The sequence below is a fragment of the Barbus barbus genome (genome assembly GCF_936440315.1).
Source record: "Barbus barbus genome assembly, chromosome: 30".
NCBI classification, from domain to species: Eukaryota; Metazoa; Chordata; class Actinopteri; order Cypriniformes; family Cyprinidae; genus Barbus; species Barbus barbus.
Window position 1 is genome coordinate 18,655,318 of NC_136758.1, and position 24,658 is coordinate 18,679,975.

The following is a 24,658-nucleotide window of genomic DNA, read 5'->3' on the forward strand; positions in this document are numbered from 1 at the left end:
ACATAAGACAAATATCAATCATAGCACATTACACTCTCTTTCTGTTATTACCATATTCATTTTTCTGTAAAATCCTTTTTCTTTCTTTTAGTATATCATTATAGAGTTTACTGGCCAAGTCACCTCAATTATGAATGAGTGAAATACTTCTGCTTCAGTTTGTTGCAGTGCAGTCTGGGATTGCCTTCATCGCAAGTGATAACTTAATTTTGGTAACTGAAATAAAGCTGAAATAAAATCAAATATAAATATTGCATGATAAACTTCAGTATGTTACCTTGGCAGCTAACTGAAATAAAAGTTGAAGTACTAAATAGGCACTAAAATTAACACACAAAATTAAAGCTATACAGAAATATAAAAAATTTGCAAAAATGATGAAAGCACATAATATCCACTACAACTAAAATGAAAACTTAAAAAAAGCCAATTCCAAATATTAATAAATATAACAGTATAAATAATACTAAAATAAGGACACAATGTCGCTGTAGAATTTGGCCAAAATGAGCCATCTCATAAGACAGCATCATGTTGCTGTCTACCGTTTGGAAAGGCCCTTAAAATGCTCTTTAGATAGTCAGCTCACTAACTTTTGGTACAGAGTACAGAACACAATGTAAAAACCAAATACAGCCAAATTCCCCACAAGAAATCTGTAAGGGGATTATGGGTACTGATAATTATCAGCTACGTCTGTGTGAAAGTATCAAACATCTTGCTAATAAGGAGACAAAACACAGCACACAGCTGTGAGGAAACGGATGTGAAATGTAATTTGTCTTTCATACATCTATTAGGATGAAGAAAACAGGGATGTGGTTGCTGAGAATCACAGCTGGGAAGCTTTCTAAGATGATGACGCACAGGTCTAAATCAGGGTCGCCAACTTAGAATAACAGCACAGACCTCAGGTCTGTCTGAATGGTGTCTGTACCCTTAGGAATAGTCCACCCTAAAATGCATTCACCATCATGTTGTTCCAAACCAGTATCTGACTATTCTTTCAAATAGTTTCGGTCCCATGGACTTTCATTGTATGGACAAAAATACGATGTAATTCAATGGGAATGGAAACTATTTGATTACCAACATTCATACAGGTTTGGAATGAATGTTGACAGAATTTAAATTTGTAGGTGAACTACACCTTTAAGGGCCATTCTAACTGAAATCGACTTGCAATTAAAAAGTGACCAGGCATCAATAATGTGACATCAATACTTACCAGTACTGCAGTTTGACTTTATGCAAATGAGCAGTTACACGATGCCACAACCACCAATGGGAGTGCAGGCAGCGATCGCAGCCTTTCAGTGCAAGCAAGGCTTTAGACATAACAACATGCTTTTTATCCACAACAAAGCGAGAATGTGAGGACAAAGTGTATAAACAGCATCTGATTTCTGATCAAATTTAGCAACGGAAGGAGCAGATACACAAAATCGAGCAAACAAAATGAGAATATTTACAGGGAAAGTGTAAACAGAGGTTCCTTTTCTCCACTGATCTCTCATCTTGTCTTTCACACTATTCAGCTTTGTTGCTCCATCTGTCTTTCATCTCTCGTTTGATGTTTCCAAAGAGGTCTCATTTTGAAATGTTTGTACTGCTCTTAATGTCATGCAAGGTGTTGAAGGGCATAGTCTCTCACCCTTTCTCACAGTCTTTATAGTTTACTTCTGTGTCATGCATATGTACCAACAGATCAAACGATTTAAAGACCAGTCAATTGGCTCTGTTTACAACTCTGGGGTTAGAAAACAGAGGCAAACATATATAAAAAAAGGTTTTAGCAACTATTTTCTATTCTAGTTATGAGAGGGTGAATGCCAACTCGTTTAGACACACAAGTCAAGCCTTGAGCAAGGACTAATTGAATTTGTCTGGGAACAACATATAATAGAGTGATTAGCCTCTAAGAGCTGAGTTTGGGCCTGCACTCCAGAGCAGCAAACACAAAACCAACTTGACAAATATACTGTATGGTTATGGGCTTTGCTGTCAAGAAACATTCTTGTTCACCAGCAAGACCATCGTAAACCACCCTGAACCAGCATGAAAATTCAAGTTGGTCTTTTCAGAAGTAAAACCAGTTACACCCTACAAATACAGAACATTACAGTTTACAAAAAGCAGACCACACACATAAAAAGAGTTTAAAATGTCTCTTCCTGAACAGGTGAAAAGCAATGAGCTGTGTAAGTGCTTATAAACTCTCTCACACACACACACACACACACACCATCACATGTCCTGGACAGTGGAAGCTGATATGTGGTGAGAACTAGTGGAAGACAGTGTTTCAAGCATTTCCAAATGCATCTCTCCATTTTCCCGCTATCACACATGCTATCACACTTGCATATATACTGACAATGGGGGTTATGCACAACAGACTTCCGCATTCTGTAAAACAGCTCTCCTCACTTCCGTCTCAAGTGTTTTGTATGTGCTTAGTTAAACATGGAGCAGTTTTACTCAAGATTTCTTCAAAGGAGATACCAAAGATGATCATAACCTATGTCCATCACATATGTGGATTGATATCGAAAAGTTTAATTTTATTCTCTTTTTTTCACAAACATTTAGATATTGAAATTGAATAAAACAGCAACAATAAAAACAACTAGCTAGGTTAGCTCCTACCCACCTAAGTCCATAGATATCACCATTAATTCATACAGCTGTTAACACATTCTCCGACAAGCGAATGCAATGACACCAGTTTTCTGGGTTTGGTCAGGTGACGTTTGACATATACCCCATTCATTCTACCTCTAACATAGAATCAGTGTCCCATATAAAAACACACACACATACTCTCAAGCAAGTGACCATCTTTAGAAAGTTTAACGATGCATTTGCAGAGAGTGATGAATTCCTACACAGGAGAGCTGGTACGAAAATCCCTTATATGGAGATTCATTGGGCATGTATTATGCTAATTCGTAACTACAGGTACGTGCTCTACATTCAAAATAATCCAGATTTATAAACATTAAAACGAGGGAATGAATAAATTTAATGCATGAGAATTTTGCGTGAGAACTGTGTCTGCCAATCTAAGTAAGAACACTTGTGCGCAATTACTAATGAATGCAGCCCAAAGCGGTGAAGCTGGGTGTTTGGGTGATTGTTTGGGCGTTGCCTAAGCAAGCACTATTACTAATAAAGCCAAGAGCATTAAAAGACAGAATGGGTTTATAATTCTAAAGCCAGCACTCATGAACTTCCTAATAAGCTGCGTTACCAGACCTGGTGTGGAAAGAGCTGTGAGTTTCCTGCACATGTAGACAGGAAAACTGAATTTTGTGTCTGTGTTTGTGAAGGAGGCCAGCTGGCTTGCTCTAATCTCCTCCAAGAGGACTATACTACACCATGACTGTCTCTCATGTTCTTATGCCAGCGGGCATCTCGTAGCTCTTCCTCAACAGGTACTCGAGCTGGTGGCCACAGCGACGGGGAGGACATGTGTCTCTTTTATTGTCTCTCTTTCTCGCACATTGCTCCCCAGCTTCTCGTCTGACAGGTGTCTGGACAGGTCTACCACACTAAACCTGAGATGCTCCATGAATCCAGATTCTGGTTCACTGCCAGGCTGCATTTCAGCTTGAAACCAAACAACACAAGAAACCTGACCATCCCAGCACCTGTGGATCGCTTTAAATACACACAAACACACTACACCAACCACACAGACGCTCTCTAAATACATACACATACACACACCCACGCACACAAACCACACACATACACTTTTTGTAAATGCCTACACGCTAACCACACACCCAGACACACACAGTCTGTAAATACATTTAAACCCACACACAAACACGGTCCATACACACAGATCCTCCCTAAAACACCAGACCTAGTTGAAACCCTCTCATACAGGCTACACACACATGCACATATAAATGAGGACAACATTTATAAAAAATATCAGTCCTTAAGACACTTAGGACTGTGACGTAAAGCCCAAACACCCACAACCGCAGACTGCGTAAGACTATCCCTGATGAAAACCCTCCCTGAAGGGCTGACTAGACGCTTTCAACGCCACATAACACACGCGTGTAAGATGTACGCAGCACATTTGATGTATGCATGTGAAATACAGCATTCTCTTACACTTGTTATTGAATGTTCAGCAGACGGTAACATAAATCCGTGAATACACGTGTGCCGTAATGTAAATTATTGTAAGGAAACCATTGGGTTTGTGCCCAGATGTGCTCTGTGGCCCAGACCATTTTTTCAGTATGTTTAGCACAGACAACTAAGCACTGTTCAAGTTATAATTGTCTTCCTGTGGACCGTGGAAAGGGATGGAGATGGATGTACTGAAGTACTTTTCAGCATCAACTCTAGAACAAATATCTCATTGTACCATTAGAGTTGTGCACTTTCATGTCACTTTCACTAGGGGTCAAAACTACATGTTTTAAAAATCAGTCAGTCTAGTCTATGTCTAGTTGACTAAGCAGTCTTAAAGGGATACTTCACGCAAAAGTTTTGCCTTTATTATTCACCCTATTTTGTTTCAAAACTGACTTTTTTATACTGTGGCACACAAAATAATGCATTTTGAAAAAAGTTTATTATATTCACCAAAGTTGCATTTATTTGACAAAAATACAGTTTTCTTTAAATATATTTATAAAATGTCATTTATTTCTCTATTGGCAAAGCTACATTTTCAGCATCCATTACTTCAGTGTTCAGTATGACACGATCCTTCAGAAATTATTCTAATTTGATGCTTAAGAACCATTTCTTATTAATATCAAGGTTGAAAAGTGTTGTGCTGTTGAATATTTTTGTATAAACCATGCTACTATTTTCAGGAATCTTTGATGAATAGAAAGTTCAAAAGAACATCATGAACATTTTTAACATTATGAATGTCTTTACTGCCACTTTTGATCAATTTAATGTGCTCTTGCTGAATAAAAGTATTAATTTTTTGCCCCTAATTGACCTGAAAATTTTGAATGGAAGTATAGTTCAATTTCATGCTTTAAAGGGCACTATAAAAATAGAGCACAGAGTGCACACCCAATATTTCTGAATAACCTTTGCCTAAACTGCAAATTAAAGTGATGGAGCAGCAATATTAACATTTTTAAACTAAGAAAGAAAAAGATACTCAACAGGGAACACAGTTCCTGTGAGAAATGAGTTTAATATTTTAGTATGAAGCTACTTTAATAGTATCATAATATGAAATGGGGTTTGCAGACGAGCAGTTAGTTGAACAAACTGTGTGGTCTGCATTCAAATATCTCAATAAAAGCACAACAAAAGAACAGCAGGATCTTTTATGGCATACACACATCACCACAGCAGGCCAGTAAGAGAAGAAGTTTACAGAGCACAAATCCAGATCCATTTAGGTTCTGTGATCGCAGCTGATTTCTGCCCACAGTGACTCTTCTGGTAGACAGGTTAGATCAGCTGGGACAGCTGTTTACATATGTCGTCTCTGATGAAGAGTAACTTGTCTGAGACTGGAACTGAACCCACTCGCTTCTGGATTCAGAACGCGCTCTAGAGAGCCAGTCAGCACTCAGTGCTGCTCCTGTGGCCATGAAGCCACATATTTTTCTTTTTTTTTTTTAAATTCACTAATGTTTATTTGCCCTAAGATTATTCTGCGCAAGGGGAGCAGGAGTATAATGAGCTGTTTAAATTGAATTTTACGACACTGGGCTGAGATTCAGAGTAAATCCTGGTAATATGAATTGTAATTATGGTTTTTGGAGCATAGCGGTTGAACACATGTGATGCGGCTCCGCTCACTTCTTCTAATGTGTCTATTGCAGCCCAGCAATATAATAACTTGGAATGTGCAAAATGACATATTTTCAAAATCAAACAGCCAATGGGTTGCCTGAATGATCTGAAAGAGCATGGTAATTAAAGGCACCACATGGAGAAGGAAAAAAAAAAAAACATATACAGTCTACATTACCAGGTCGCGACTGGTAAGATGAATGTTTTTGAAAAGTCTTTTATGCTTAACATGGTTGCATTTTTTAATCAAAATTTCAGTTAATCAGTATTATTGTGAAGTAATACTGTGAATAACTCTTTTCTATTTGATCATTTTTTTAAATGTGTTCCTGTGATGGCAAAACTTAATTTTCAGCAGTCATTACTCCAGTCTTCAGTGTCACATGATCCTTAAAAAATCATTCTAATATGTTAATTTGGTGCTCAAGAAACATTTCTTATTATTATCAATGTTGAAAACAGTTGTGCTGCTTAATATGCATGTTAGCTAACCAATTTTATAAGAGCAATAGGAGCAATTTTGCTCTTTGAGTAGTATTTGAGTAGTGAGCAACGTTTGCTTTTACAGTTCACTAAATTGGAATAGCTAGCTTAGAATGTGATGTATATGGAGATAAAGCCATATCAAGCTTTGTTCTCAAATTTCACTTGTGGATAAACATTTAACATGAAATCAATACCTATAGATCATCCAGCTACTGCTGTTGAAGTCCACAGCTCCATCAGAGAGAAGATGAGAGTGAGAGGGGGATGTCAGAGAGGCCGAGAGGGAGAGAGCGTGAGAGAGAAAAGTTATAAACATAAGCTCCAATTCCAGTCTCAACAAAATAGCTGGCGGGACCTCGTATGCTGGCAGACGTGCTGTAATTAAATCGAAAAAAAGATGCAGGGAGTTATTTTTTTACTCTCTCACTCTCCCTCTCAATCAAAACCGAACAGCTACACAGGTCTGAACTCCAGTGATCTCCAGATTATGCTTATTTTCACATAAACAACTTAATTTTTCACATGTCCATTTCTCTCTCTACCTCTTTCTTTTCTCTGACCCTTCTCCATTTCTTTCTGTACCTCTCTGCCCATCCTCCTTCTTTAATAATATCAGTACTTCGTCCATCTCGGTTTTCCATTTCCTTCTCCCACTTTTTTGACCACTTTGTCTATTCTTCTCCTTCCGCTCTTATCCTCTTGTTATTCCCAGAATCTGGCGGAATCCGCTTCAGTTCCTCCCTCGTGCTCTGCGAGATACTACACAGCTCTCTCTTCTAATGAATCCAGTGACCCACATCAGGATGCTTTAGCTCTCTTCAACACCTATTGTCTGCAGATGGATATTTGTTTCCTAAACACCAGCAGACCCAATTTCATCACTGACGATAACACCTAGACTACATGCCAATGCTGTTTGATACATTATAATGCAGATGATCTCTTAATCGCTACAGCTGTCAAGAGCTTATTGTGATTACTTCATTAAACAGTCGCTCCAAGATTTTGTGATTCAGTGATTACAGAATTTAAACGGAAATCAAGCATGCTTGCACATTTTTTGTGCCAGCTTGTATTTTTGAATACAAGTGAATGCCATTACAAATTGAGCAGAGAACAGAGAACTAGGACATCTGGTTATATACAAGTGTTTGAAAAGGACTGAAAATGTCCGATATGAAGCCCATTTGAGGGCCTGGAGAGGTTTTATTTTTTATTTCCAAATCATTCATTCATGACTTGGCTATTTTCTTTTCAACCGGTTTACTTCCAAGCCGAGACACATGCGGTGAAAAACAATATTACAACAATAGCCAATATAATTGTTCAATTAACATTAAATAATATTTTTTTTTAATTTTAAGTATACAGTACATAAGCTTCACTGTTGACATACTGATTCACTGACAGTCTGCAAGCTATTGTGTCCTACACAATTCCAATACAATTCAAGCAGAACTATGAGTATTTCTATGCTCGTGAAACCATTGCCTTGTGCATGGGGGACCAGGATCACAATTTTAGTAATGTGCAAACATATTTAGGTAATTGTATTATCACCAGTTACATAAATACATCATGGTTACTGGAATATTTGCACACACATTTCAAGAAAGCTAAATTCAGTCATTTTTACGTTACAATAAATAAATACATAATCAGAAAAAAGTCCTACGAAACCTTGATGGGACTGATTAAATGTCAGCAAATGTCATTTTAGGTATATATTATTTATAATAATAAAAATGTATTACATTTTTATTAAATTATTATTTGATCATTTTTGCTCAATATATTACTAAGAATCATTGTCCATGTTACAATTACATTTTGGCAAAATGTTGACCGTATCAATAATTTTCCTAAAATGCTAAGGATGCTGAGTTTAGCTAACAGTCACTATCATGATTTTAAAGAAACCAGGAACCTATCCCTTGTTTCTTATTACCCATCAGCAGGACAGTTCACACTTCAGAGTAGGGTGGCACCTTACTGCACGGGTGTAACCTGGATGTGACTGACACTTCAAAGTCCTGCCAGACATGAGAGAAGCAGCACCGACAAACTCCAGACCTCCTGATTGACTGGAGTTACAGAGCCAGGTGTGTGTTAACAGCACTGCTCTATTATGGGTGGGTTTTTAATCGCTGGAGGCTAGCAGTTACATCATGCTGTGGTGGAGTCAGTATGTGTTCCTCACAGGGTGATTACATACGCTCTAAGAAAAGTCCGTAAAATTAGGCCAGTGTGCCATGTTAATATAAAGGAATTTTCACTGCATAGTTGAATTACACTGCATAGTGCTGTGCTTTAGGGTCGAAGGAAATGTCCGTAAAATTAATGGAAAGCATACTGGTCCTTACCAAGCACGGGGTGTCATTTCATTTCTATGCTGATGACACCCAAATCTATCTGCCCTTGAGGAAAAATGATCAAAGAGGCTTGGGATCACTGAATGTGTGTTTGTATGATATTAAGTCTTGGTTCTCTTCAAACTTTTTAGATCTTAATGAGAGCAAAACGGAGGTCATTGTGTTTGGGTCTTCGGGGGCCCCTGATTGTGATTTGGGAGATCTTGATTCCTGCAAAAAACTGTCTGTGAGAAATCTGGGTGTTACCTTTGATTCTGCACTCAGATTCGATAAACAGATAAATTCTGTAGTCAGATCCAGTTTCTTCCAATTAAGATTGCTATCAAAAGCCAAGAGTTTTTTGTCGTTTAAAGAGAGTTATTCATGTTTTTGTGTCATCAAGGCTTGTTTATTGTAATTCCCTTTATATGGGAATAAGTCAATCAAATATAAATCGACTCCAGATGGTTCAAAATGCGACTGGCACCTGCAGATTTGATCATATCTCTCCTGTATTATGCTCTTTGCACTGGTTGCCAATCTGTTACAGAATCGAGTTTAAAATTTTATGGTTTGTTTTTAAAGCTCTGAGTGGAACGGCTCCTGAATATCTCAGTGATCTTTTAAATCCAAATACATCTTCTAGACCACTGAGGTCTTCGGAGAAAAGAGTGTTGATGGTCCCTAGATCTAGATTGAAGTTGAGGGGTGACCGTGCCTTTTCAATTGCTGGGCCAAAATTATGGAATAGTCTCCCTTCGATTAGTTTCTTCTGAATCTGAATTTAAATCCAAGTTAAAAACCTACCTTTTTTCAAGGGCTTATAATTGTCCTTAGAGGTTTCTTTTTTTGTGTGTGTGTGTGTGTATTGCGGTCAAAAACTGTTCATATTTATTTGTCTTTTATATAAGGTTGTACAGCACAGTGGTCAACTGCTGTTGTTTTTATTGTGCCCTAAACCATGCAGCCATGTCAGTTACAACTTATGGTTTTATATAAGTATTTAAAAGGACCAGTGACTCAGTGTTCAACTCACCTGAAGGTCACCTAAACTGCCAGCAAAGGATTCATGAGTTTACTTGAGATCTGGATAAGTCAACACAAAAAAATCCTCAGAGCACAAACACTACAAGACTTAATCATAACCTCCAACATTAAACACTTCAAATCACTTTAGTCAAACAATAGGTTTATAGTAAATACAGTGCGCCACACAGCTTGAGCATAATGCTCGGCGTTGATCCAGGCTCGGAAAATAAAGCATCAACAGAAAACACTGTATAAAATCTCTCCTAAAGCATTTCAATCCTTTCCATGACCAGCAGTGTTCCTTTGGATGGATCAGGTTTTCTTGACACAAATCCACAAACTCATTCAACTATAAATCTAAAGGTTTTTCTCACTATAATATTAATACAAGCTAGGCCTCTGCAAATTTAACTCTGTAAATTTAACTCCGAAAATTATCATCGCAGAGAGACGTTTTTTCAGTATAACTGTTGCACACATGTAAAATCATGCCACACGAAACCTGCCTGAAAGTTAGAGTTCATTGAGACTTCAAAAAGATTTGTTACACGGCTCATACTTGATTCAAATTGGTCAAATGTTTTTTACATTTCTTCATTCCTAGATGCTTGTCCACAATTAGCCAAAATGTTTAGGTTCCCCAAGTGTTTGAATAACCATTTCACTGACCTGTTTCTGCGGTGATGACACCCAACCACAGCTTCACTAAACTAAACCCACACTGATGACTCACAGTTTCCTGTCACACTCACACCAACAAATCATTCAATCTGTGCTTCAATAAACCTTTCACTCATTCAGTTGGTTTTGGAGGGAAATGTGGCCTAATAACTGTCATATTTTGACAGTTGCAAATATCCCATTTGAAGAGTAAAATAACAGGTGAATGAACACGATGAGAAATGTTTTTGCATGTAAAATTTATGAATACGTAACTCACTGCTTCCATGTGTTACCCTGGCAACCCTGAGACTGTAAAAAGCGGTCTAAGAGAACAAGCATAGTGACATAGTGGCATAATCTTGGTACTTTAGTTAAAAAAATTAAATAAAAAAAAATTAAAAAAAATTAAATGAATTAAAATGAATAAAATAAAATATTTTAAATATAAAATTAAATTATCAACGGATGATTGATTATAGATGATTATTATGATTATAGACTGATTATCAGTTTATCTGTATTCTTTACAGATTTTAACACCTTTATACAACATATTTGGTTCTCAAATATCAGGTTAACCATGAAATAACTGGTATAATTCTTCAAAAATGTCAACCAAAAATGTCATTTTTAGTACACCATTGCACCTTCAATGTAAAATATAAAATTTAAAAAATAATTAAAGAAGAAATAAAATAAAATAAATAATGCACAGTTACCTAAGGGCTGCTTGACTGACGGTTGCAATAAAGCCTTTGTGTACTTCGTCAAAACATTTGTCTTTTCAAGATATTAATATAAACAGAAAATGTAATGTAAATTCTGATATCGTGACAGCCCTACCTTGTAACACTCAGAGTCTTGTCTTTTTGACTTTTGAAACCCAAATATTATCCTAATAATATAATTAAATATTGATTATATATACTGATAATTCAAAATGATCCAAATATCTAAAATGCAGGAAATTCCTCTCAAATGTTGAGCAAGTTTGTCTGCAGCTGAGAGGAAGGGGAGTTCTGGAGAGAGGCCTACCTCCTCCGCACACAATAAACCCTGTGGAAACCCACAGAAGCTTTCGAGGACAGGTCTGGTAGCAATTACCAAGCAGATATGTCCAAACTCTGACTGAAAATGCACGTCAGTCCCAGCACATAAACTGCTTTCATTAATATTTTAAGTAGAATTCATCAATATCCTGCCCTGTCACAGTCTAACAGCTTTTCCTGGAACCAACATGGGGGCAATTCTGTGGCTTTCCCCCACATCTCAAAATTTTGACTCAGCGTATGCAGTCAGTCCGATTCGCTCTGTTAGAAAGAAATAAAGAAAGCTTCACATCCGATATGATTGTGAACTTTCCAGTCGTCTATATTTGTGGCAGTCAAAACAATCCCAAAGCCAGACCCCGCAGAACCCTCTCAGAAAAAACAGGTCACTAAAGAGACTGCAGGGGTTTTAGTCAGTCACGGTAAAGGATTCTCATAAAAACTGTGTTTTGAGGGCAAACAAAAATTAAGGCGAAAACTAGGCTGACATCAGGAGTTCGGGAGTCACAATTTGGTAAAAGCCCAAGTGTAAGTCATGCAAAAAGATTCCAGTGAGTCAGGCTAAAGAACAGTAGGTATTTCTGTAAAACAGACCCAGACTGAGAGAGTAGTAGGGGGGCATGAAAGGGGCAGAGACTGTTAACATCTGTGGGTCTGATGTCTGGAATTAATGCAGAGCTATGGAGTTCATTCCAAAATAATAAAATGACAAGTTTGGTGAACTAAGGGCCAGAGGAATCCAAAGTCCAAAATACATTTACACAACTACTCACAGGCCTTTGCTATGTGCTAAACTAGAACATATATTCATATATGATTATATGTTTGTTAGTATTCTCTACCAATATTCAAACTTTTTAGGTTATATAATTCATTCTCAAATATCAGTTTCACCAATAAATTCTGCCATCTGGTAAGTTTTTAAAAATAGCATCCTACAATGCCATTACACCACTGTGCATTCAGCTGGAAGTGCATATTATTTGATTATTCAACTATGATTGGACGATTTTTTGCTATTCTAAGCTGAAATAATTTATGGCATGAACCAGGCTTCATGCTGAAAGTCAAAAATCTGGTCGTAGGAATTCTGCACTGTCCTTTTATTAATAAGTATAATCAATTAGGAATGTTTTAGCCTGTTTGAAATGTATTTGCTGACCTAAAAGGCCAAATACTAAAAAGTACAAAGCCAAACAACCATTATGACTGAAAATTCACTCAAATCTTGAACCATGACACAGTATTAAGATGCTATAAATGACTGAATCCAGACGTCATACTCACTGTGGTTGATAAGGAATGGGTCCGTTAGATGATGGCTTCATGGACAGAGTCAGATGTCCCATGTTGGTGCCGGGCAACGGTAACGGCACTTGACCTTGGCCTTGGGGGAAGATCTGCTGAGGAATGGGACGCTGGGGAATTACATTATGACCGTTGGGATATCCATTCGTATGACCTCCGTTTGGAAGTCCACCATTGGTGTGTCCATTTAATGGTCCAGTTGGATGAGAGGATGGGGGCAGAGTTGTCTGTTCACAGGACTTGCCTTTAGAGTCTGGCTTACACACACAAATGTGGGGACGCAAGCACATCCCTCCATTTTTGCATGGGGGCGTACAGTTAGCTGTAACAAAGAAGAAATTTCATACAGTTAAAAGTCATATAATATATTATTTTAATTTTTTTTTTTTTTTAAGTCTACCAGGGGGTGGGGTGTTGTTTGTTTTATACTACTGTTCCCAGAAGAATATTCAATAAACAGTTGTTAAGAACAACAACAAAAGTCATATAATATAATTAACATAATATAACTTACAACAAAATATCATATGCTAAAGTTTAATTACTTCTATAGCGCTATTAGAGTTTATAGAAAATAGTTTTCTAGGCTGGTCTGGTTATGTAAATACAAGAGGTTTAAATGAATATGCTGGGTTAAGATGCTCGGTTGGCATGCTGTTGAGTAAAACATAATAATTTGATATATTATTAAAAGCAAAGCAAAAATAAAACAAAAGCAAAAAACCAAACCAAGCAAAATAAAAAACAGAGGAAGTGTGGAATGGAAGGGTCTATGGGATCCATAGCCTTCTATTATACATGCATTTCTGTACACACTTCCACTTTGTTAATTTTTACATGAACTCACTTATTTTCATTTTATAGTTGATGTTTTTATTTTGTTTATTGAAAATTATTATTTGTGGTAATATTCAACAGCATGTCGAGCTTTACATGGAATACACCTTTAAAAGCAGATATTTCTACAATATTCTCAGCATAGTTAATACAGCAGAAAGTCCGTAAGGTCATATATTTTGTATTTTTTATATGATGTGGAACAAAACATAAAAATGAAGATCAGAATTGTTATCTGCACAGATCATGACAGAAAGAGCAAAGAGAATGCAAGAGAGAAGCAGACTAACAGAAAGAGGGAAAATGAGTGGATAACTGGGTGTTAACTTGTGGTCTGTAATTACATCGAGGAGCAGGAACAAAGCTGTCATTCAACTACAAAGAGCTTAGCGGCCTCTGTGGCCAACCTACACAGACTCTCTCGCTCTCTCGCACACACACACACACACACACAATCAGGGCAGCTTGCTGCTCACCAGAAAATGTATAGTTAGTCATATTAAGCGATTGAATGCTGTGGAGATTCCTAAATAGGAAATGGATCAGTGCCCAGTACTCAAGGCAGATGTTAGGAAGGATGATCTCATCGACAGTTTATATGGCATCACACTGAACAGCAGCTGCTTTACACAAACTACCACAGACAGGAATCTTATCATCTTCATATATACCTGTTACAGACCTTGTGGTCCAGACTTTAGAGTACAGTGAATTTTATGCTATATTCAAAATCACACACATTGTACTTGTATACAAATAAACATTACATAGATTTAAATCAATATTTATATCAATTTAATTAGCATTTAATTAAGTTATAAACTATATAACAAAATATAACTTCATTTTCATAATAAAAATAATGTGCTCAATTGATAAATTATTTTTCCTGATGCTTCATGATGGAGGTTTTATTAAATTTAGCTTACTTTTGAAGACAAACAATACTCAAGCACATACAGACACACACACACTTGTCAGATATATTTTTTTCCATTCGAGCAGGATTAAAATGAGCATTTATTGACCACAAATTATTATGCACATGCCTTGTGACAGAGGTGAGAGTGATTACATCAAATATGACATCATATAAACCACTCCTCCTGGTTTGGAGTTCTTCATTTCAGTTGACATGACCCACAGCAGGGGATTTCTGTTTTCTTTTCCACCCTCACTAGGTTTCCCTCCTTTTCCAATGTACCTCATTGGTCCTCTGGGGCTCAGTGCTACAAAGTGAGATGGCCCTTAGAAACGCAGTACACACACAAACACTGTTCTTGTGCATATCATGCCCCTGTACACCTCTCCCACATACACACACAAAATGAACACACAAGTGACCACAAATGTACACAGAATATCATTATTTCAACTCAAGAACTCACACCACATACACATTTACATACAGAAAAACTGCTATATGAGTTAAAGGAGATATAGCCTAAATACTAAGAAACACAACTGTTCTGAACACTGATAACAGTAAGAAATGTTTATGCAAAATCAGCACATTAGAATGACTTCTAAAGAATCACATAACACACATAATGTCACATAATGAGTTATCCCTATACTAGCCCCAGAAAACAATAATTTCTACCACACATAAAAGTGTCCTGTCTCTCTATATAAACTTATATTGTAACTTGCTTGTACACTTTGAATCTGTAAGTCAGTATATCACAAGTTTTAGATTGTGCTGACATCCTGCCGACATTAAAAATGGGTAAGATCGTCTCACTAACCCTCACGACTAATGCTGTGGGAAACTGTACAATGTGGAGGTTAAACGCTCTGCTTAACACCTCTTCAAACAAACTTTCCTACTAACTAAACTTCACAGCACCAAAAAAAGAAATTGAGAGATAAAGTTAGGCCTCACAAAGACAGAGCAGGAAGGAAAGAAAGACTGATAAACAGAGGGCGATGTTGCTGACTCAGATGACCGGGCTATGAGGAGCAGTGCTGGGTAATTCCAACATGTCCAACTTCTTATTAGTTTTATCCCTCAAGTCAATATTGAAATTGGTGTTAAATGTGTTGCATTGTACCCTCAATGTGCTCAGCTGTGTAAGAGCTCACGCACAGCTGAATGCGGCAGACAGAATGGTCGATAAGCCCATTTCAGTCTGCTAGTATTTCACAGTAGACATAGAACCAATTAAAGGTGGCTGCGGTCGGGCCATTTCTCTGCTGATCTTTATACGTGTAACACATCTAAGTGCTCATTCAAGAGGATCTATATGCTGCAGAGCTCTGCCACAGCTCTAACGTCTTCAGACGCGTTGAATCTGAAAGGTACAAGTTGGCTTTGCTTGGACAAGAAAGTAACATGTGGTTAAGCATGCTAAGCTACTGCCTGAGGACTGAAAGACTGCAGTGTGAGCAGAGAGGAGAGGCATTTCACAAGTTGTTATGGAGATACTGACACAGCAAACTCTTCTCAAATGAGCCATGCTTTAATTAACCTGTAAAAATAAGCATTTATGTTAACATTAAAGGGAAAGTTCCCTCAAAAAAAAATATATTTCTGTCATCATTTACTCCCTTCATGTCGTTTTAAACCTGTACGACTTTTAATTATACAACTTTGTTGAATGCTAGATTCAAATGGTTTGAATGGCATTCCAACGTGACCTTAAAGCAACCATATGTCCTCTTATTCCCAGAAATGTCCTGGCCAAGATTTCTAAATTGTCTAAAATGTCCGGGTTTTGGATTTGTTTTTCTATTGTTTTCATACCCGCTGAAGGCAATGATTGACTAATAGTGTGCAGGCATTGGACACGATCTACCAATGTTGGTGTGCAAGAAGGCGGAATCTACAGAGAAAGGTCAAAGCCATGGAAATATGTTACATATAATGTATGAGGACTGTTGAGAGCATGCCAATAGGAAAACAAAGTCATCTGACATTTCAAGCAATTTAGAAATCACGGCTAGGACATGTACACTCAAAAATGTGGACGTATGGACATTCGAAATAAAACTTGCCCAACCCTGTCAATCTGAAAACTAAAAATTCTTAATAATTTGATCTGGTCCACTGTCTTACAAACTATAATACGATAAGCCTAATCTAAAAATGATTGTTTTTGCTGGTTAAACTGCATTGCAGGTGGTTACCACACGTGAAAGTGGTGCAACCAATTCAGAATTGAGCTCTTGTCTTTAGTTCAGGATCATCCCAGCAGGTTCCTTAACCTAGTCACCTGTTCCTGCAGATCTAGGACACTTTTTCAGCACGGACGGCCAGGAAAAACGTATCAGTCTCCCTGCCGTGCTGTGGAGCCCAGGTGAAATATTTTCTTGTTGTGTTTTATCTGGCGAGGGACTTGAACGCTTGGGCCATGTTCAGTTGAGGGACAAAATAGACTGAGCAGTTTTTCAGCGTGCACGCATGCCTGAGCTCAGGAAAAACATTCAAACACTTCAGATGAGCAATATAAGAAATCCAGGCTCAGATGGAAGACATGAGCATTCATTGCATTTTGCATGTTGTAAAACTTGTAAAACAGACTGTAAATAAGATGCAAATTATGTAATGGCATTAAATCGAAGCAGTCATCAATGCAAAAGTTGCTCCCTGGTCCTAAATTTTTACACTCCGCAAGCTCTTCGGTGCTACACAGTCTTCCATTGTGCAGACAAATTAAATCACCCATCAACCCACCACTGTCTGAGAAACACAAAAATGCTCTAAATGCTTCCTGATGATTTCAATCCAATAAAAGAACTCAGGGAAAGTCTGAGAAGCTTCTGAATGCATATCACATGGCGAATGCAAGCACGAAAACTCTTCAGGGAAGAGAGGACAACAAGGCGGCAGTCATTCTGCAGACTGAACCTAGGCTCACTTTTAAACATGTCTGCTGTTTTTTTAAATAAGCTGCCTTCACATTTGTAAAAAGAAATTAAATTAAAATTCCCTATTGAAATGACACAAAATGATCAAATAATTAGTCAATTAAATGAATTAAATATATTTATTAATTAAGTATATCAATTATCTAAAAAAACGAATACAGCAATCCAGAAATTGTAATATTTATTTTCTTTTAAGAAACGCTGGCATCCACAAATGACAGGCACACTGGAAATTTCACTGTTAAGATCGTTTTCATGTCAGAGAGCTGCTAAGAACTAATTTATTCACAAAGTTCACTCTCTAAAAATATAAACAAGTGTAAATGTCAACATCATTAATCTGTCATTTAAAACATGAGCTCATTGATGCAATCTAATCGGTCTTCCAGTTTATTCCAACTATTACTCCTAGTTGAAGGCTTCAGTAAATATTGAGTTTATACGTAGGGTTATGTTTCAACTAAGTTTAATGGCGCAATGCTCAAACATTTAGTAGTGCAAGTAAGTTGGTGCTGGAGTTGGTGCAACTGGCCCCTGGTCTACATTGTCATTTATTTATAGGACATGATGGGCCAAAAATGAACCAGGATTAACACTCTTCCTGTTCTGTTAGAGATAAAGAATTGGAGTGCAATATCCTGGTGGTAAAATAGAAAGGCTAATATCCCAGCATCCCTCTGCACTGTACAATAATAGGACGCTTCACCTATGAAGTTCCTTACAGCTCGATGGAACGAGCCAGGAAAAACAAAAGGCATTTCTATTTAGACGATTCTCTTTGTTTGGACTTTCTGAGTGAGGTGAGTGTTAAAACCTGAAAAATCGAACCCCATTAAACATTTAGCAGGAAAATTTCCAATCGGGTCTATCTTCCGTGGTGAGTGGAGACATAGTGATCCTAAAACACAAATGGAAAGGAAGATATATAGAGACAGTCAGATATATACTGACTACAACCTGGACTTTCTCATTTTTCCCCTATATCGAAAAATATACGAGCAATGAAAAATGGTTGACCCATGATTAATCCCTTGCCACTATGTCCCAGTCACCATAAATTACAACATCTAATGCTGCTGTCAGATGAACGAAAAAGGTCATATTTCATTCTTAATTTACTTGAAAGCATGTGTACAGAGTGGTGACCCCATCATAAGACACATGTTTATGGGTTTACGCCAGTGATCTTGTAGAAAAACTGCATTCTGTACGTTTATGAGAATAGCCTTTCACGCAAGTGCACCAAGGCTGGCAAAACATAAAAACAAATGGCTTAATGACACCACAGTGACACTGTATAACAAAATAAAAACAATATAAACCCAAGATTTCCTGAGTCAGCAGAAAAATGGTTATAGAGACATAATACAAGGTATTAAAGAGGCTTCCCTTTTCCACACTCAATTTTCCTGCAAGGTCTTCCATTAAAAACGTTCTGTTACATTTCAGCTCAAATTTAAGAGCTCTCAGGCCACTCGCTGTGCGGCTGACATCAAACTATAGATGCTTCCATTGAAAATAAAAGGGATGGCTGAAGGTGGAATGTGCTCTGGGTTTGCTCCAGATGGCCTGCAAAGTGATTCCTCTGCCCATGTAAACAGGGAAACAGGGCCTCTTTCTGTAAACAGGGAGTTTTCTTTTTTCTTTTTCTCCCTCTTTCTCTCTCTATTATATATATATATATATATATATATATATATATATATATATATATATATTTATTAATTGATTAAAATCTCAAACATACATGATGCGTTCCATTCCAGGCAGACTATATATACTGTGCATAGTGGTGGCGATTTTTCAGTGACTGGTGTAGTTTTTAGCGCTCTGCCAGTAGGTGGTGACAAGTAGCTGTTTTGAATTCAACCAATTTGCTCAAAAATGTCATGAGTCCGAGTCCGGCACTTCTCCCTGTCGCCACAGGAGGCCGCCATCTCCCGTCCTCCCGGACTAATTTCCCATAACCAAATACACCTGCCACATCACTCACACCTGCCGCATCATTATTACACTCATGACACCCGCAGCTGTTCCCCATTGCCACAGACTATTTAGTCTCCCCTCTCCCACCACTCTGCCTGGTTGCGTTATATGATAATTGTTATTTGTCATTGTAGTATTTCTAGTGTTTGGCTCTGGTCTGGGATACATGCACTTTGTTGCCGTTTGTATCCCAGTCCTTTTCTGTTTTGCTTTTTTGTGCCGTGTTGGCCTTTTTGTTTATTATTAAAAGCACCTTACCTGCATCTGGACCCTGACTCCGTCTTTTTCGCGGCGCTTCTTCGCCGTTCCGTGACAGAACGCAACCAGCAATCATGGGTCCAGCAGGGAGGTTGCTCAACATCCGCCAGGGCGATCCGGGGGGCGGCGGAGGCGTCGGCGGCCACACCCAGTGCCCCGCGCCCGCTTCCGGAGCATCCTGGGCTGATGTGCAGCGTGCAGGAACCCCCGCTGATGTCGGTGCGAGCGGCGTTGACCGCTCACGTTCCTCCTGAGAGAGCGGTGTTCGCTCACGAAGCTCCCGAGACAGCCGAGCTCGCTCACGTTCCTCCCGAGAGAGCAATGTTCGCCCACGAAGCTCCCGAGACAGCCGTGCTCGCTCACATTCCACCCGAGACAGCGGTGCCTGCTCACGAAGCTCCCGAGAGCGCGGTGTTCGCTCACATTCCTCCCGAGAGCGCGGTGTTCGCTCACATTCCTCCCGAGAGCGCGGTGTTCGCTCACGAAGCTCCCGAGACAGCTGTGCTCGCTCACGTTTCTCCCGAGACAGCTGTGCTAGCTCACGAAGCTCCCGAGGCGATGGTGCTCGCTCACGAAGCTCCTGAGACAGCTGTGTTCGCTCACGAAGCTCCTGAGACAGCTGTGCTTGCTCTCGAAGCTCCTGAGACAGCTGTGCTCGCTCATGAAGCTCCCGAGGCGATGGTGACCGCTCACGTTCCTCTCGAGACAGCTGTGCTCGCTCACGTTCCTCCCGAGACCGCTGTGTTCGCTCACGAAGCTCCCGAGACAGCTATGCTCGCTCATGTTCCTCCCGAGACAGCTGTGCTCGTTCACGATGTTCCCGAGATGGCAGCGGTGTCTGCTGATGTTCCCCACCCTGATGTGCCCCCCGAAGCGGTGGAGCCCACCATTGCCCACTGCAGGGTGGCAGCTCCACACACACCGATGTGGTGGCCGCTGGTTCTGCCCTGGGTCTCCATCCCGCCGGCGCTGCCTCAGGCCTCAGGTCCCCCTCCGCTACATGGGCCTGGCCCGCCATCCCTCCCCCTGTTCCACCTCCCTCCGGACTTTTGGGGTTTTTGGTGGAACGTCTGGAAGCCGTTCCTTAAGGGAGGGGTCATGTCATGAGTCCGGGTCCGTCATGAGTCCGGGTCCGGCACTTCTCCCTGTCGCCACAGGAGGCCGCCATCTCCCGTCCTCATTTCCCATAACCAAATACACCTGCCACATCACTCACACCTGCCGCATCATTATTACACTCACGACACCCGCAGCTGTTCCCCATTGCCACAGACTATTTAGTCTCCCCTCTCCCACCACTCTGCCTGGTTGCGTTATATGATAATTGTTATTTGTCATTGTAGCATTTCTAGTGTTTGGCTCTGGTCTGGGATACATGCACTTTGTTGCCGTTTGAATCCCAGTCCTTTTCTATTTTGCTTTTTTGTGCCGTGTTGGCCTTTTGTTTATTATTAAAAGCACCTTACCTGCATCTGGACCCTGACTCCGTCTTTTTCGCGGCGCTTCTTCTCCGTTCCATGACAAAAAAAGCTAAATTATTCAGGAACGAAAAAAGCTACCACTTTTGTCATTAAATAATTCACTCAAAATTAATTCCTTTCCAATGAATTAAATAATTCATTCAAAAACAATGATTCATTCAGAAACTAAACAGGTCACAATCATTTACTGAACTAATTTGTTTAAAATCAATGATTCATGCAAGAACAAAGCTGTGTTCGCTTGGAGAACTGTTACAAAATTTTTCTGTAACTTTGTTCAGAAATGTTTCTTTTGCATTTTCACTTGCTGGAAAATAAGAAATACACTAAGCAGCTGGCAATATTGTTACTTGAAAGGTTTTAGACTGCATCACTGTGATTGCTGTCAAAACGTCACCCTGTTTGTTTGAGTAAATAGCCCCACCCCCAAACTCAAGCCATTGATTTAATGAGAGATCCTACTGCGTTCAAACAAATATAGCATGTTTTTTTAATTGTGTCCAAATGTTTACATTTTTTAAAGGACTTAACCTCACTGAATGATTTACATACAGTTGTCACTGTATTAAGCTTTAAAAGTATCTCAGTTAATTTAGAATAGAAAATGTAAGAAGCATTCTTAGCTATACAAGAAGCACTACAACAACTTAGATTCTCTATGGTTTAGTAGTTTGCACACAAGCCCCTGAGAAACAAACCCATATCTATCAAATACAGTTATCCAGAACCAAGACTGACTTTAATGTATGAGAAAGATCACTTGGATGAAATTGCCTGCATAATCACTGTACACTAGTAAAACGTACACCTGATGTTCAACACAAGGCTCCAAGACAAAACACTTTGTCAAAATGCAGCAGACATCCAAGACACAATCTTGGAGGCACCATAGACCCTACACACAAAAAAAGTCAATTTGTCATTCCTGAAAAACAAGGGGAAGGAAGGAGGAATGTCACTGGAGACAGGGGATGTAGACACAATATTGATTGTCTAGGATATGTGTAAAAGGTGGGAAAGTGAATGTGTGCTGGAGGTAAGACTCAGACAGCGGGTGGAGGTGCAACTCCTGCTTTTCCCCCGTGGCCTCCACGTACTTCCACACATACAGTGGCGGGTTCTTATATAACCTACTGGCAGAAACACACAGGATGAGGAGAAACTGATCCAGCTCTTCCACTGGGTTATCATACTCTATGTAGCCTCAAAATTCCTCACCTTTTACCCCCTTATCACTGTGTCCTTCTCTTTCTGTTTTCTAAAATTATGAAGTTTTTTTTCCTGTGTACTTTCTGTCCATTGCATTAACTGAAACATTTCTGTCATGTCTTGCATTTCCTTTCTTTACAAACCCCATGTTGGTGCTCTGGGTTTTGTGTGCAATAACTTGCAGATTAGATTTGCTTGTAACTTGAGCATGCTGTGATATACTGAGTGTTTGCTAATATATGCCATCATGAACCTTCCGCCGCCACCCACTCGAAATCGACACCTATGATAACAAAACACACCCTAATTACAACCACCCCCATTCCTCCGCTTCAGATCTCACTGAGACCGTTTTTACTCTGATCACAGGTGGGTACCGCAGCTGTCTGTCTGGTTGTTTATGAAGGACACCATAAAATGTTTTAACCAAAGCAGATGCTCATGGCATTAAAGGACAGTTCACTCGAAATGAAAATTCCGTTGTTCCAAACATGTATAACTTTATTTCTTCGTTTGAACACAGATTAAGAAAATAGTTTCAACTGTTTTTGTCCATTTAATGAAAGTCATTGGGGTCCAAAACAACGCTTGAACCCTCTGATCTGTTTTGTGCATTTTACAGAAGAATTAACGCCAAAAGAGACTAAATATTGACATTTCCTCTCACTTATATTTAGCTTCTAGACACCATTTTATACCAAGGGGACTATGGAGCAAGACATGGATGAATGAGGGTTTGAAGCCAAAGAGGCATAAGTGTAAATCCAAACCCTCGGTCTGTGATCAGTAAATGAAGCTGGGCAGGACTGTTAACTCCTAGATGATCCCTAAATATGATTGAACCTGCAGCTTTTGTGTTAGCAGCCTAAACCCTTTCTAATAAGACAAACTCTATCCCCTTTTCTACACCAATGGGTTTTAAAGACTGGTTAGTTAATTTTGTTGACATACTTAGGAGAAATTATTTCATGTGAAATCCTCAGTCTTTTGCAAATCAGCAATAAATTTAAGCAAAGAAACCATTCTGAACTAGACTTTCAGAGTGATTATATGACTTCCCTTGTTCAAGCAAGATTTTAGGTTTTGGTTCAAGTGTGGTGTAGTGCAGAAGAAAGACCTGAGAGAACCCAAGCACATGCATGATTCAAAAGAATCGTCATAACTCACGTTTAGTGCAGCGCTGAGATCCCGGGGTCTTGCTCCAACCAATACAGCACTGCCCTCCACAGACGTTCACTCTGCAATGACATCAAGAGTCATATTCACACACAAACTGAATGGACCTACTAACCTTACTCTAACCCCCCCGGTCAATCTCCTCGCCCACCCAGAGAGGTTTCTGACGCAAGTCTGCTCTCACTGAAGTGACATGAAAGCCCGGAGGCCAAAGCTGGATGAGGCTCCAATATAATTAGTCCTCTTATTCCCACTGTGGTATTTCATACTGTACATTCGAGCAAAGCAAGAGGAACCGATCCAAAGCACAGGAAATATGAAGAAATACAGGGCTGGGATATACTCAGTACTCTTTGTGATTGTAGGGAATGTGGAAAAATCTTTGTGAATGGCCTGATGAAACTTTCTAAGGGGCATCGGGTTCATTGGTAGGGGAGCCAGTAGCCTACATTTAATCTGGCTTGCATGGTTTCTTGAAACAACAGATGTTACTTTGCTTTTTAGAACATTATGATCACTGTCGACTGGTTGCTTTATCAAATTTATCGCTCCTTAGTGGCATCTGGCTGCTAACATCATTGGCAATCAAATGCAAGTTTGAAACTCTAATGGAACTACAACACTCACATTCTTTATTGCCTCAGTTCAACAGTATTACACTGACACAATTTACATTAGAAATTTGCGTAATACAAGTAGCACATTACAATGGAAGCATCACTAAACTTTTATTTTTTGGAACTGTCATATAATTATTTCTTCTTATGGCAAATTTTTATATTTATTTTTTATCAAACTGTGAATTACAGCAAGCTCAATAATCAGTTTGACTTACCGATATTCATTATCAGCACCATTTGGTGGGACTCTAAAGAAAATCATTCAATATCAGTATTCACTTATAAAGTTACTTTATAATGTTAATTTATTTTGAATTAATTTGTGTTTAGTTTGGATAATGAACTTTGTGACCTTTTAGACTGCAAAACAACTTTGCATAAAAAGTAAAAACATCAATTATCAGTATCAGAATATTCATAATGAATAGGCCTATAATAATAATGAATACTCATAATCCATATTTAGCTTCCTAAAGGCAACTTTAGATATTATTTTGTCTAATATGATACATACAAATAATTTGAATTCTATTAAA

At 38.8% G+C, this 24,658-nt stretch overlaps 1 protein-coding gene across 6 annotated transcripts in view; it reads right to left on the reverse strand.

Moving 5' to 3' along the window:
• The window catches only part of ltbp1 (latent transforming growth factor beta binding protein 1), a 79,302-nt gene that overhangs the window by 53,906 nt on the left and 738 nt on the right, over positions 1–24,658 (reverse strand). For 3 of the 6 annotated variants that reach the window (XM_079386671.1, XM_079386673.1, XM_079386669.1), the window contains exons 2-4: positions 24,338–24,370; positions 23,494–23,564; positions 12,665–13,007 (exon numbers count right to left, since the gene is read on the reverse strand). In XM_079386671.1, coding sequence (XP_079242797.1) covers positions 12,665–13,007; positions 23,494–23,564; positions 24,338–24,370 — 447 coding nt within the window. The remainder of the gene's footprint in view (positions 1–12,664; positions 13,008–23,493; positions 23,565–24,337; positions 24,371–24,658) is intronic. The other 3 variants (XM_079386672.1, XM_079386674.1, XM_079386670.1) reach the window with 1 other exon arrangement.